Consider the following 12,958-nt stretch of genomic DNA (forward strand, 5'->3'; position numbering starts at 1 on the left):
CAGACCACAGCCTTCCAGAAGCCTCCATCTACACACCGCGTCACAGGAGACCCTCAGACTACAGCCTTCCAGAAGCCTCCATCTACACACCATGTCACAGGAGACCCCCAGACCACAGCCTTCCAGAAGCCTCTATCTACACACCGTGTCACAGGAGACCCTCAGACTACAGCCTTCCAGAAGCCTCCATCTACACACCATGTCACGATACCGTCAGACCACAGCCTTCCAGAAGCCTCCATCTACACACCATGTCACAGGAGACCCTCAGACCACAGCCTTCCAGAAGCCTCCATCTACACACCATGTCACAAGAGACCCTCAGACTGCAGCCTTCCAGAAGCCTCCTGAGGAAATCAGGGCTTCATCTGAAGACAGATCACTGGCACTAAGCTTACTTGTTTTTTTGAGACAGGGTCTTGCTCTGTTGCCCAGGCTGGAGTGTAGTGGCGTAATCACAGCTCACTGTAGCCTCAACCTCCTCAGGCTCAGGTGATTCTCCTACCTCAGCCTCCCCAGTAGCGGGGACTCCAGGTGCTCACCACCATACTCAGCTAATTTTGTATTTTTTGTAGAGACGATGTTTCACCATGTTCGCCAAGCTGGTCTCGAACTCCTGAGCTCAAGCCATCCACCCACCTCGGCCTCCCCAAATCCTGGGATTACAGATGCGAACTACCGTGCTGGGCCTAATCTTACTTGTTTTAATGTAAAAATGGACAGTCTTGAGGATGACCGATTGGTAAGATTCATATCTTCATGAGAAAAAAAAAATAGAAAAAAACCAAACTGTACGACCCCCTAAAAGAGAACCTGGTGTGTTTAAGCAGAAGCAGTCCTATCAGACGCTACCTGTCCCAGTGCCAGGATGCTGGGCTGAAGGAAAATGACGTTTCAGCATGAATCCAGGCCCTCAGCCCTCCCATACAGTTCTCCCAGTGATGAGTGTGAGAACACCGTCTCCTGTCCTGTTTCTGGTAATGACAGGCAGGCACTCATGAGTGCCTTCGTGTGCACTCAGTAACCCTTCTGCTAGCAACAGTTTAAAAGGCTATTTTTCGAACTGCCTTAGACTATAATACAAAATGGAATAGCACGGAAAATGGTTTTTTAGAATTACAAATTTTCTTAAAACAAGGTCAGACAAGACAGGAAACCACCAAGCCAAATTCTACGGGAAAGTGGCCCGAAAGAGGCACGTGGAATATCGGGCACCAGAGCCACTTTGCCCCAGTGGCCTTTGCTGGAAAAAAATGCAAAGTACAAACACTCTGAGGGGTCCCCTCCAAGGCCTCACGGAACGTTGCGGAGAAGTCCAGGCTGACTCCCCAGGGTGAGGGTCTCACGGGAGACTGTCTCCGCATCACACAGACCTGCAGGAAAGGGGTCGGTCTCTGAGGAGCTGGGCTGCAGGAGGATCCTTGCTCGGTTTCCTCCCTGGGGCAGGATCTTGGCAGCCCCAGCACCTGGAGGGCGAAACCCCGTGGATGAGGTGGTGGGTGCACAGGTGCTGACCACATGGCACGCGCACACATGCTTATAGTCTTATCTCATTTCACAATTTTTAAAAGCTTTACAAAAATCGGCCTTGGCCCAGAACATTTTGGCAATTTTCGGGCGATGAGCAGAAAAGTGAAATTCAGAGAAGCTTCAGTTGCTGAGCAGGGAGAGAGCAGCCCGGGGTGGGGGCCGGAGGCGCAGTCTCGAAAGGCAACTGATGAGTGTGCTGGAGCCGGAAGCCTGAGGGCTGCTCCAGGGGCCTGATGTGCACAAGGAGTGCTGCAAGATGGGCCTGCATTTCTGTTCCCTCCGTTGGAGGCAGAGGGAGAGGAAACAGGGTCTTAAGCTTCTAAAATGGAACCTCCTGATAGTAAGGTCCAGCCAGTGGAGTTGGTGAAACAGCCTTTTCTGGAGTCCCTAGGAGGATGGCTCTTCTCATTGCTGCAGAAAGGCAGTCTGTGCTCTCACGGGCACGTGTACACACAAACACACACTTGCACACACACATGCACATACGTGCATGGACAGAGACCACTACCACTTGCATAAACTCTCAGGCTCCCTTGTGGCTCAAAAGCCTTTGAGTCATACTCAGCATGAACAGATGCTCAGCGCAGGCTAGGTTAGGAATGCTCCCAGGAGCTGGTGCTGTGAGGGAGGCTCCAGGACAGGGAACGGGAGAGTGGATCCCCCTGTTCCCCAGAGCTCCAGCTCATACTTGGAATACGTTTTGCCCTTGACTGGGTCTCCGGAGGCTGCAGCTGGTAAAGGTAACCTGTGTCCCCATGGAGTCTCACCACCTGAGTCCCATCCCCGTGGATCCTCACCTCCTGGGTCACGTCCCCGTGGATCCTCACCTCCTGGGTCACGTCCCAGTGGATCCTCACCTCCTGGGTCACGTCCCAGTGGATCCTCACCTCCTGGGTCACGTCCCCGTGGATCCTCACCTCCTGAGTCCTGTGCCCGTGGGGCCTCACCTCCCGAGTCCCGTCCCTGTAGATCCTCACCTCCTGGGTCCCGTCCCCGTGGGGCCTCACCTCCCGAGTCCCGACCCCGTGGGGCCTCACCTCGTGAGTCCCGTCCCCGTGGGGCCTCACCTCCTGAGTCCCATCCCCGTGGGGCCTCACCTCCTGAGTCCCGTCCCTGTGGATCCTAACCTCCTGAGTCCCGTCCCCGTGGGGCCTCACCTCGTGAGTCCCGTCCCCATGGAGTCTCACCTCCTGAGTCCCGTCCCTGTGGGGCCTCACCTCGTGAGACCCGTGGTGGGTCACCTTCACCAAGACCTCCTTCTGTAGGTCATAGCCCCTGGAATCTGACGATGCCAAATTCTTCACCTTCGATTCCATGTTCAGTCCCTGGTAAAAGAAACACTTCTCACTAAATAATCGTACATTCGGCCAGGCACAGTCTCTCATGCCTGTAATCCCAGCACTTTGGGAAGCTGAGGCAAGTGGATCACTTGAGCCCAGGAGTTCAAGACCAGCCTGGGCAACATAGCAAAACCCCACCTCTACTAAAAATACAAAAATTAGCCGGGCATGGAAGTGCATGCCTGTAGTCCCAGCTACTTGGGAGGCAGAGGTGGGAGGATCACTTGAACCTGAGAAGTGGAGGTTGCAGTAAACCATGATTGCACCACTGCACTCCAGCCTGGGCGGGAGATTGAGACCAAAAAAAAAAAAAAAAAAAAAAAAGAAAAAGAAAAAGAAAATCCTACATTCACAGCTCATACCACCTTTGCAATTTATTTTTCATTCTCCCACGCTCAGGCTTCCTAAATGATGAATGAATAAGACTTTCTCTAGGATGTCCCACTCTTGCCCCTTGGATTTCCCACTAAGAGGAAAGACAGAGCACCAGATTTTCTCCATTCTCTCCTGGAACTAACACTTGGAGTCCGTACCAAATTGATTGAATCTCTTACAAGGTTCCGGCCAATGGGAGCTCAAGTGTCCAGGGAGCTGTCCCCAGCCCAGGTGGTCTCTGTGGCACAGCAGCCATCAGGGCGCCTACACCGGAGAGCTCCCAGGACCATCTGGGAGGGCCTGCTCATGGCCAGCAAGAGTTGATCTGGGATCCCGGTGGCTCTGGTAGGCTGTTGGTGAAAGGAATGGTCCTTGGGACTGGGCCGGGCAGTCTGGCTTCTGTTGCTAGTTCCCTGAGAGTCCTTGGGAAGGCACTGCTGCCCCACAAGGCCTTGAGGCCCTTTCTGCACCTGGCATACCAGCGCCTGGCTCGAGCTAAATTACCTTCTTCAGCTCTTCACTCATTTGATTTGCTTCTGCAACCAGCGGCATCAGTTTGATGTAGTCCTGGAATGCAGCCAGGACACTGGGCTCTGCCTTGCCGTCTCCACCATCCGCAGCACCTGGCAACAATCACAGTGGAGGCGAAAGTCAGTCACTTGTGCCGCCATGAATTTTTTTTTTTTTTTTTTTTTTTTTTGAGACAGAGTTTCACTCCCGTTGCCCAGGCTGGGGTGCAGTGGCGCCATCTCGGCGCACTGCAACCTCCACCTCCCGAGTTGAAGCGATTCTCCTGCCTCAGCCTCCTGAGTAGCTGGGATTACAGGTGTGCACCACCACACCTGGCTAGTTTTTGTATTTTTAGTAGAGACGAGGTTTCACCACGTTGGCCAGGCTGGTCTTGAACTCCTGACCTCAGGTGATCTGCCCACCTCAGCCTCCCAAAGTGCTGGAATTACAGGTGTACAGGCATAAGCCACCATGCCAGGCCCTTTTTTTTTTTCTTTTTAGACAGCTGTCTTGCTCTGTCATCCAGGCTAGTGTTCAGCGGCATGATCTCTGCTCATTGCAGCCTCCATCTACCAGACTCAAGCAATCCTCCCATCTCAGTCTGCTGAGTAGCTGGGACTACAGGTGCAAGCCACCATGTCTGGCTAATTTTTAAAATATTTTGTAGAGACGAGGTCTCACTTTGTTTCCCAGGCTGGTCTTGAACTCCCAGGTTCAAGCAATCCTCCTGCCATGGCCTCCCAAAGTGCTAGGATTACAGGCATGAGACACCACACCCAGCAACCGTGAATAAATGTGTATGCTTTTTTGTTCATTGATTCGTTCAGCTATTCATCAAATATCTACATTTTAAAATTACAAGCATATAATAAAAAAAAAAAACAGGAAAATGACACTGCCTGGCTTCTCCTTACGTGGCTGCTTATCTCGACCCATGAATCCTGGCCACAGGCAGGAGGTCCTCTGCCCCCAGTTCCCATTCTTGGTCTCAGGGTCCTTGAACCCAGGTGGCTCCAGACTGGAGGAGGGTGGGGCTAGGTGAGACATGGCTGGCTAGACAGAAGGCCTGGAGGTATCCTCAAGCTGCTGCTGGCACAGCAAGTGACCTGTGCTTCTCTTATAGGGGTGGCTTGAAGGAGGGGCTCATGGAGATTATGGGAGGATCAATCTCCCTCCCAAACCCAGGCTGGTACTGCCTCTAATCAGGAAATCTCACCTCTTAGGGACCACTGGCCTGTGGGTGCACACAGTGCCTTTGGCCCTGAGGTCTGACTCCAGACTGCTCACATAGCTGCTGCCTTGTTGGGGACCCAAGTCTTCCCTAGGGTCCGAGCCAGGGTCCGAGCCAGGGTCTGGGGCTGGTTCAGCTTCATGGAGCCACCAGGGCCACGAGGGCAGCGGCACGGTCAACCTCTGAAAGCAAGTCAATGAACAGATGGCTTTTCCGGGCCTGGTATGACGGAGTCTTGCTGGTTCGTTGTTTTGTTTTGTTTTGAAATGGAGTCTCGCTCTTTCACCCAGGCTGGAGTGCAGTGGCACGATCTCGGCTCTTTGCAACCTCCTCCTCCCAGGTTCAGGCAATTCTGCCTCAGCCTCCCGAGTAGCTGGGACTACAGGTGCGTGCCATCACATCCAGCTAATTTTTTGTATTTTTAGTAGAGACGGGGTTTCACTGTGTTAGCCAGGATGGTCTTGAACTCCTGACCTCGTGATCTGCCCGCCTCAGCCTTCCAAAGGGCTGGGATTACAGGCATGAGCCACCGCGCCCAGCCTGGTTCGTTTTTAAAAGTCGAGAACTTCAGCAGAAGAAGAGCAAGGAGGCGAATTTCAAATCAATTTATTTTGCTGAAATTCTGAGAGAAACACTGTGGTGTAGGGAACAGGGAGGAACTCTTTTGCATACACACAGGTGGATCTGCCCACTTTCCACCAGGGGTTTCATTACTGCGAGTTCAGGCAGAGTCCGGGTGCTGAGCAAAGCGTGGGGCCCCTCCAGGAAGCCCGCACGTCACTGAGATCTCAGCGGGCTCCGGCCTCACCTGGATTCTGGGGGAGCCGCCCAGAGCACGGTGATACGGGGCCGGGGAGAAGGGCGGGGAAGGCGTGCAAAAGCCCCAGCAGAGACAGGCAGAGACGGGCGGCCAGCGTGGGATACTGCCGGGGGCTGCGTTCAGGGGAGAAGGGGAGTTTCTGTCTCAGAAGACTCGGGCTGCACGTTCTTCTGGGCCACGCATTTCCAGCCCAGAGCAGCCCCAGCCGGCCCCTCTTGAGTTGGGCCACTGCTTCTGCAGGCCCAGCAGGTCCCTGGGGGCGGCCCGAGGCCACTAACTGGCTTCTCTAGCTCAGCATTCTTCCCCCATTTGTGTGTACCCCACTCTCTTCTCTAGCCCTTTGAACCATCTTTACCTTCATTCGTCAGGGAACCTTTAACGAGTTGAATGTTTAACGTGTGCTCACTCTATATGGAAATCATAATTCAATTTTGTAAACATCAGACTTTGACAAAACAAATGATGATTTTGTTAAGGAAAGCAGAGAGACAGAGTGTGAAATCGCTGCTCTCAGATCGGCACACGGGAGAGGCCGGCAGGCAGGAGGGGGCTCACCGAGTTTGTGCTCACTCCCTCCACGGCCGCCCTCTCCAGCTGGAAGAAGTCGTTAATGGAATCTGCTGAGGTCCTCACTGCCCCGCTCCGAAGGAAACCCCACGTACGGGTAGGTGCTGTTGGATCCCAAAATCAGGCGGTCCTGGGGAGGAGACGGTGGGCTCAGGAGGGGTTCGAGGCCAAGGAGGGTGAGGTGAACCTCCCCAGTGAGAAGGATCTGAGGATTGTCCTTCCCACAGGAATCCCCCAGACAGGGAGAGACCCAGAGAGGAGGGAGGTGGCCTCTGGCTCCTGCGTTTACCTTCATCGCACCCATTGAGGGCGTGACTCCCTTGGCCCTGGGGGGTCTGTGGGGACCACCCAGAGCCAGGCCCTCCCTCCACGCGTTTCCAGGCTGGTCTGGGCAAGTGCAGCCATGGCTGAGGGGGCACCAGGTCCTAACTCAGACTGCAGGCTACAGACGGCCTCTTCCGAGCGGTGATGCCCAAGCTAAGCCCTCCTGGGCGGTAAGTCTTGGTGAGGCAGAGACAGCTGCTGAAAGAAGGGCAGTGTGGCCAGGGACAGGAGGCCGAGGGAGGTCACTGAGGGGGCTTTCCAAAAGGGGAGTGGCCAATCCTCATTTGACTGTCCTGTCTGAAAGGATCTGGCCACCAGGGAGGGGAGAGGGCTGTTGGGAAGCTGGCAGGGGCCCCAGGGTTGGCAGACTGGAGAGGAAGAGGCAGCGATGTTTGCAAGACGCTGTTCAACCCCTCTCAGTGACAGGCTCTTAGAAAAATCTAAAATGGCACAAAATGTTAGAGCTGGAAGGGACCTGGGAGGACACCTAGTTCAGCCTCCTTGTTTTCCAGGTGAGGTCAGAGGAGTAAAGTGACTTGCCCAAGACCACATAGCGAGTGAGGAGCAGGCCTGTCCCTCCAGCAGCGGTGCCATGTCGTCCCCAGGCCATGGTGGCAGAGGAACCGGTGTGAAAGCCCCATCCTGTCACATCTGTGATGTGGGCACCTCACATGACTGTCACCTCCCAGCTCTTGGGGACCTAGGACATTCTGTGAGCCCGCAGGGAAGTTTACCAAATGCTGCAGCTTTGTCCTGGTGGTGATGGGCACCCCGTTAACGGCAACCTTGCATTTGCTTTGTGGAGTGACCATCACTTTACCATCGGCATATGTGAAGGAAACGTGTTTATCTGAAATTCTAAGAAGACAAGAGTCAGTCTAAGACACCCAGCAAATGGTGGTTTTCGTGAGCAGGTAGGCTGATCTTTCTCATTTGCACAGGAGGGAAGATCTACAGCTGCGGAGGATGGCAGGTGGCATCTTGGGGCCTCCTGTGTGCTGTGGCCCATGATGCATGGGGACAGCAGCGGGCGCAGAAGGACCCTGCCCTTGGGGAGCACGGAGAGCTGGGAGACAGCAGGCAAGGGCTTCATTAACAGAATGAACACCAGCTGAGGGCCTAGCACTGCGGGGAGCCGGCCAAGGCCACACTGGAGTCCTCATGCTCCCAGGCTAGTGGGATGGGGTGGTGGGAAAATGGCAGCAAGCAAGCTTCAGAAGAGACACTCGGGAGGCGACTCTTAACGAGCTCACCTACTCCAGGTACGTTTCTATCTGTTTCTGCGCCCTCACGGTATAAATTCAGACCTTGTAAGATCGGGGGCTGGACATCAGGGGTGTCAGATTGGCGTCCCCCCTCCCCGCCCCGCTCCCCCACACCGGATGTCATCTGTGTGTCCTGAATGACTGGCTCCCTGCCTTAGCATGTTCCATGTTCCTGCACTCCTTGGCCATCAAGGAATGTTCTGGATGTGGAGACCCGTGTGCATCCAAACCTTTTTTGCATGGGGCCCAGGGGGTCCTGTGGGAAAGGTTTTGGCCTCATCACTGGAGTTCAGACATTTAGGCACCTGTGCATTGGACCAAGGACATGGTCTGGAAAGGGACTTGAGGGGGATCCCCAGGAAGAGGTCCCAAGAAGGAGGCTGGCAGTGCAGGACGAGGCGGGGCCAGCCGGCCCCTGGGTCAGCACCCCTCCCGCCACGACGGCCCGTGGGCTTTCGTACGGGGAGTGGTGATCTGTCTGAAGGACGTAGGTGACGGTGCTTCCCAGCTGGAGAGCTGGAAGCAGGAGGAGGACCCTCCAGCAGCGGCCTCCCAGGCAGGGCAGCCACAGAGCTGGGGACAGCTCTCGACTGCGTGAGGCCCGGCAAGGGGTTTCCCAGGGCTCCTGCAGGGGCCTCCTGAGGGAGCCCTTGGGGTCACTCCACAGCCTGGGCTTTCTGTAGTCCAGTGGGTCAGGGCTCCAAGCACCAGGAGAGATCCAAGGATGCACTTATGTTTGGGCCACGCCCGGTGGGCTTGTTCGTTCAGCCCCCTTCGTTTCCTGGCCAGCTCTACTTACTTCTGTTTGTGAAGAATTATTACACAGAATCTAGAAACCAGCTTTCCCTTTTCTCCCAGGGCTGGAGCCCAGTAAGCAAACCGGCACTGCACCCTGGATTTCAGCCAGAGGACGAAAGCCCTGCCCTCAGCTTTCTCAGACCAGCCCTGGAGCAGGTGGCCCGGGGAGACCGGGGCAGTGTCCCTGCTTGTCCTGCAGACTGTGTGGCTCTGCAGATGTCTAGATGGAGGAATCACAATTCTCTGATGCTGGACGAGGACACTGATTCATGCAAACTCACCCCAAACCTTGAATCACGATAGCATTTGAGGCAGCCCGACGGGCGTCACATGAACCTGAAAAGAATCAAGATATAATTTATTTTAAAAATAAATCAGACACTTTCAGAATTTGACCATAAGAAGTTAACATGTCTGATGTGTCGGAAGTGACATTTTCTCTACAGTGGATGGTACTGAAGGGATTTTTCCAATTGGGATTTTCAATCATAATGGTACTTAGACATACTTTTCTTTCTGTCTTGTGTGTGGGGGGAAGGGGGTAGTTCCTAACTTTTTTAAAGTTCCACCTTCTTCCATGAGCATTCTGGAGGAAGACACTATTAGGTCTGGGCCTCAGGAGACCCGCTGAATACTGGCCACGGGAGAGGTTCTGGTGTTTGAAGCTCCGTTTCTGTGTAGTGACTGACCCCAAGGAGTGCAGACATGTCACCCCCCACATCCCCACATCCCACGGCCATCTCGCACGGAGCCCTCACAGCCATCCTGGGGGTGCACGGAGCCCTCGCGGCCGTCCTGGGGGTGCACGGAGCCCTCACAGCCATCCTGGGGGTGCACGGAGCCCTCGTGGCCGTCCTGAGGGTGCACAGTCGGGGAGGGGAAGCCGGGGCTCCTGCGGTTCTGGGTGCTGTGTTCCAACCTCTTCAGCACTCATTTAGGTCAGGAAGACGATTCAGCGGCTGATGCCCTCCTCAGAAACCGCTGAACAAAAATGTAACAAGAACGATGCCAGGATAATAGATGAATAAAACGTGCTGTATACATCCGAGGGAATGTTTTTCAGCCTTCAAGAGGAAGGAAATTCTCACACAAGCTACACGGATGCACCTTGAGGACATTCTGCTGAGGGCATAAGCCAGTGAGAGAAGGATGAAAAGGTCCTTACCTGAGGTCCCCCCATGGTCAAATCCACAGAGACAGAAGGTGGGACAGTGGCTGCCGCGCTGGAGGGGGAGGGGCAGCTCGCGTTTCATGGGTACGGAGTTTCCTCGGGGAAGATGAAAATGTACTGCAGATGGATGGTGGTGATGGTCACACAGTGTGAAAGTACTGAATGCCACTGAGCTGTACTCTTAAAATGGTTAAAATGAACTTTATGTATATTTTACCAAAATGAAAAATATTTAAAAAACAAGAAAGAAAAACATGCCTGTGGGGCAAGAAGCATGAGAAGGGCAGGGAGAGGGGGGAGGGCAGGGGAAGGGCGGGGCGGGTGCAGCGGGAGGGCAGGGCGGGGGCAGGGGGCCCGCTGGGTACCAGCTTGAATGAAACCCGGCGAGCTGAGGGTCCTCGTTGACGTTAAGAAGGTGAGGGAAGGTCATCGTCTGCTGCTCCTGCAGAAGTGGACAGGGTGGGCGTCAGCAGTCCGCACCAGCCCACCCGGGAGAGCAATACTTCTTTCCCGTCTCTGTGCACCTTGTCAACCGCCTGGGGAGGGAGGAAAGCTGAGAGGGGCTGGGGCATTGCTGATGGTGGGGTGGAGTCTCAGGCAGGCCAGCCGTCAGGAGTCAGTACATGGACCGGACAGTTCCAAGGCACCGTCTCCCTGCCGCCCTCCCCAGCTGTCTGCATGCCCCGCTCTGGTCCCCCGCCTGGGCAGCCCCTCCCCATGTCTCCATGCAGCCTCTCATTCTCCCGAAGTGCTGCTGGCTGGCTGAGAATCAGATGTTGATGGCAAAAAGTGGGGTACGGCACGAACCCTCACCTGGGAACCTGAACATGTCATTCGTCCACACAAGGATTGTTGTGGCGTAGGGATTTGACAGTAAACAAAACGGGGATGATTATGCATGAGGAAGACTTTTACAGCTTGAAATCCTCTCTGACAAAGAGTAAAGAGGGCAAAAATCCTTCCAATTTTTTTTTTTTTTTTGAGACGGAGTCTCGCTCTGTCGCCCAGGCTGGAGTGCAGGGGCACGATCTCGGCTCACTGCAAGCTCCGCCTCCCGGGTTCATGCCATTCTCCTGCCTCAGCCTCTCCGAGTAGCTGGGACTACAGGCGCCCGCCACCACGCCCGGCTAATTTTTTTGTATTTTTTAGTAGAGATGAGGTTTCACTGTGGTCTCGATCTCCTGATCTCGTGATCTCGTGATCCGCCCGCCTCGGCCTCCCAAAGTGCTGGGATTACAGGCGTGAGCCACCGCGCCCGGCCCCAATTTTTACTGTATATGCAGAACCCAAAATCACGTATTCCTCCATGTGACCCTACTTGACCCTTGAAGCTGAGCGTCCCAGCCACCACTTACCCAGAACGTGACTCAGCACAGCCTTAACCGTCTGGCTTCCTGATGCCACAGACCCCACCCTGCTCCACCCCCGAGGCCCTGAGGCCGCAGTTAGGCAGCAGGAGCTTCCGGAATCCCCAGCTCCAGTCCCCAAGTACTCCAGGTCTTATCCTCAACTTTGGGATTTTCCCAGGGCCTCGTGGCCATGGGGAGTGGGGTGCGGTGGAAGCCGGGATGGCGAGGGGAGGCCAAAATTCACATCACAGCCCATTTAGGGTGCGATCTCATCAGCAAATGCCAGGATCGATACCCGGCCTCACGCCCTCCCAGGCACCGAGGCCTCCCCGGTTCCCTCGCTTGCATGCCCTGATGCTCTCTCCCTAGCTCTGCCAGTAGCATCATTACCAGTCACACGTTCTACATTCATTGAAAAAGCCTCGCCACAATCGGGCCTGGCCAGCCGGACCGCAGCCTGTGCCCAGCCCCCTGCCCGGGGCTCAGCCTCCGCAGGTGGCGGGAGTGAAGCTCACCTGGGCCTTCTCCAGCAGGTGTGCCCGGGTCACCTGATCAGGAGCCCCCAGCTGCTGCTCTGCGTGGAGACAGGCCGACGGCTCTGGAAGGAGGGAGGCATTTTAAGCAGCGGGTCTGCAGTGCCTGGGGGAGGCACGGGATAGCTACGGTGTCTCCGGCTCGGTTCTCAAAGCCCAGGATCCCGGCAGCAGCAGGAATGCACCACACTTATGCGTGAAGACGAGATCTTTCGGTAAGTCCTACAAAGAGGACTTTTAATTCTCCTCCTAATTCGTAAGACGTTAGTGCAAGAAGGTCCTTTAAGGGGGAGGCGTGAGTTCAGTGTTCTGTCTCTTATTTTTTACTTGCTCAGGTTTGTGAGGGCGTTTCACGTGATTCCTCGCTACAGGGAATTTCCATGGGGTCGGGGGATTCGGGAAGAATCATAGGCTTACACTGTTTCCCATATAGTCCGTGTCTGTGCTTGCGAGCAGTGGGGGTTACGTGCTACGTGTAGGTCCACATCTGGCACGTGCAGTTTTTGATGGTACGGAGATTTGTGACAGGCAGAGCCAGGCCCAGGCCAGGATACACACGTGTGCACTGATTCTGATTTAGGGAGCGCTTTGTTGAGGTTGAAGCCTCAGCGAGTCGGGTCGTGTGCCTGGGAATGGGCCAGTTGGGGCTCGGGGCTGGCCCACCCTCTGAGCCTTTGGGTAGCCTGGCATGATGGGTAGGGCAAGGGGCGCAGGAGGTCCTGCCACTACCCGAGGGCCCCCAGGAGGGAGGGAGCCCATTCGATATTGCTGCTTTGATACCGGACGTTCATGCCAATTTCACCTCAGTAGTTTTATTTTACCTTTTTATCCATCTCATTTTAAATCATTAATGAGCATAAAACGATATATATATTTATGCTGCCAAACTGCAATCGAAGGTCTTTTACCTGTCACAGGTGTTCTCGATAATTGTGCATGTTGGAATCACCTGGGGCGCTTTAGCGCTGACGCTGCCCGGGATTCTGGTTTGTGAGGTTGGGCGGAGCCCTGTCACCAGGTGGCTGGGATGCACAGCCAGGGTGGAGCTCTGTCTTGGAGGAGGTGGCCAACCCTCCGCGGGCTTTCTGCGTCATCTCTCCGCAGGAAGCCCTCTGCGGGCAGACATCAGATGGCCACTGTCCAAA

General features: G+C 55.0%; 1 protein-coding gene across 1 annotated transcript in view; it reads right to left on the bottom strand.

Moving 5' to 3' along the window:
• The window catches only part of LOC116457454 (kinesin-like protein KIF28P), an 87,657-nt gene that overhangs the window by 41,984 nt on the left and 32,715 nt on the right, over positions 1 to 12,958 (bottom strand). Inside the window, 7 exon segments of the mRNA XM_058430507.1 lie at positions 2,748 to 2,855; positions 3,750 to 3,868; positions 6,358 to 6,415; positions 6,417 to 6,503; positions 7,432 to 7,561; positions 10,239 to 10,310; positions 10,312 to 10,364. Coding sequence (XP_058286490.1) covers positions 2,748 to 2,855; positions 3,750 to 3,868; positions 6,358 to 6,415; positions 6,417 to 6,503; positions 7,432 to 7,561; positions 10,239 to 10,310; positions 10,312 to 10,364 — 627 coding nt within the window.

This window comes from Hylobates moloch, unplaced genomic scaffold, assembly GCF_009828535.3.
Source record: "Hylobates moloch isolate HMO894 unplaced genomic scaffold, HMol_V3 SCAFFOLD_18, whole genome shotgun sequence".
Lineage (NCBI taxonomy): Eukaryota > Metazoa > Chordata > Mammalia > Primates > Hylobatidae > Hylobates > Hylobates moloch.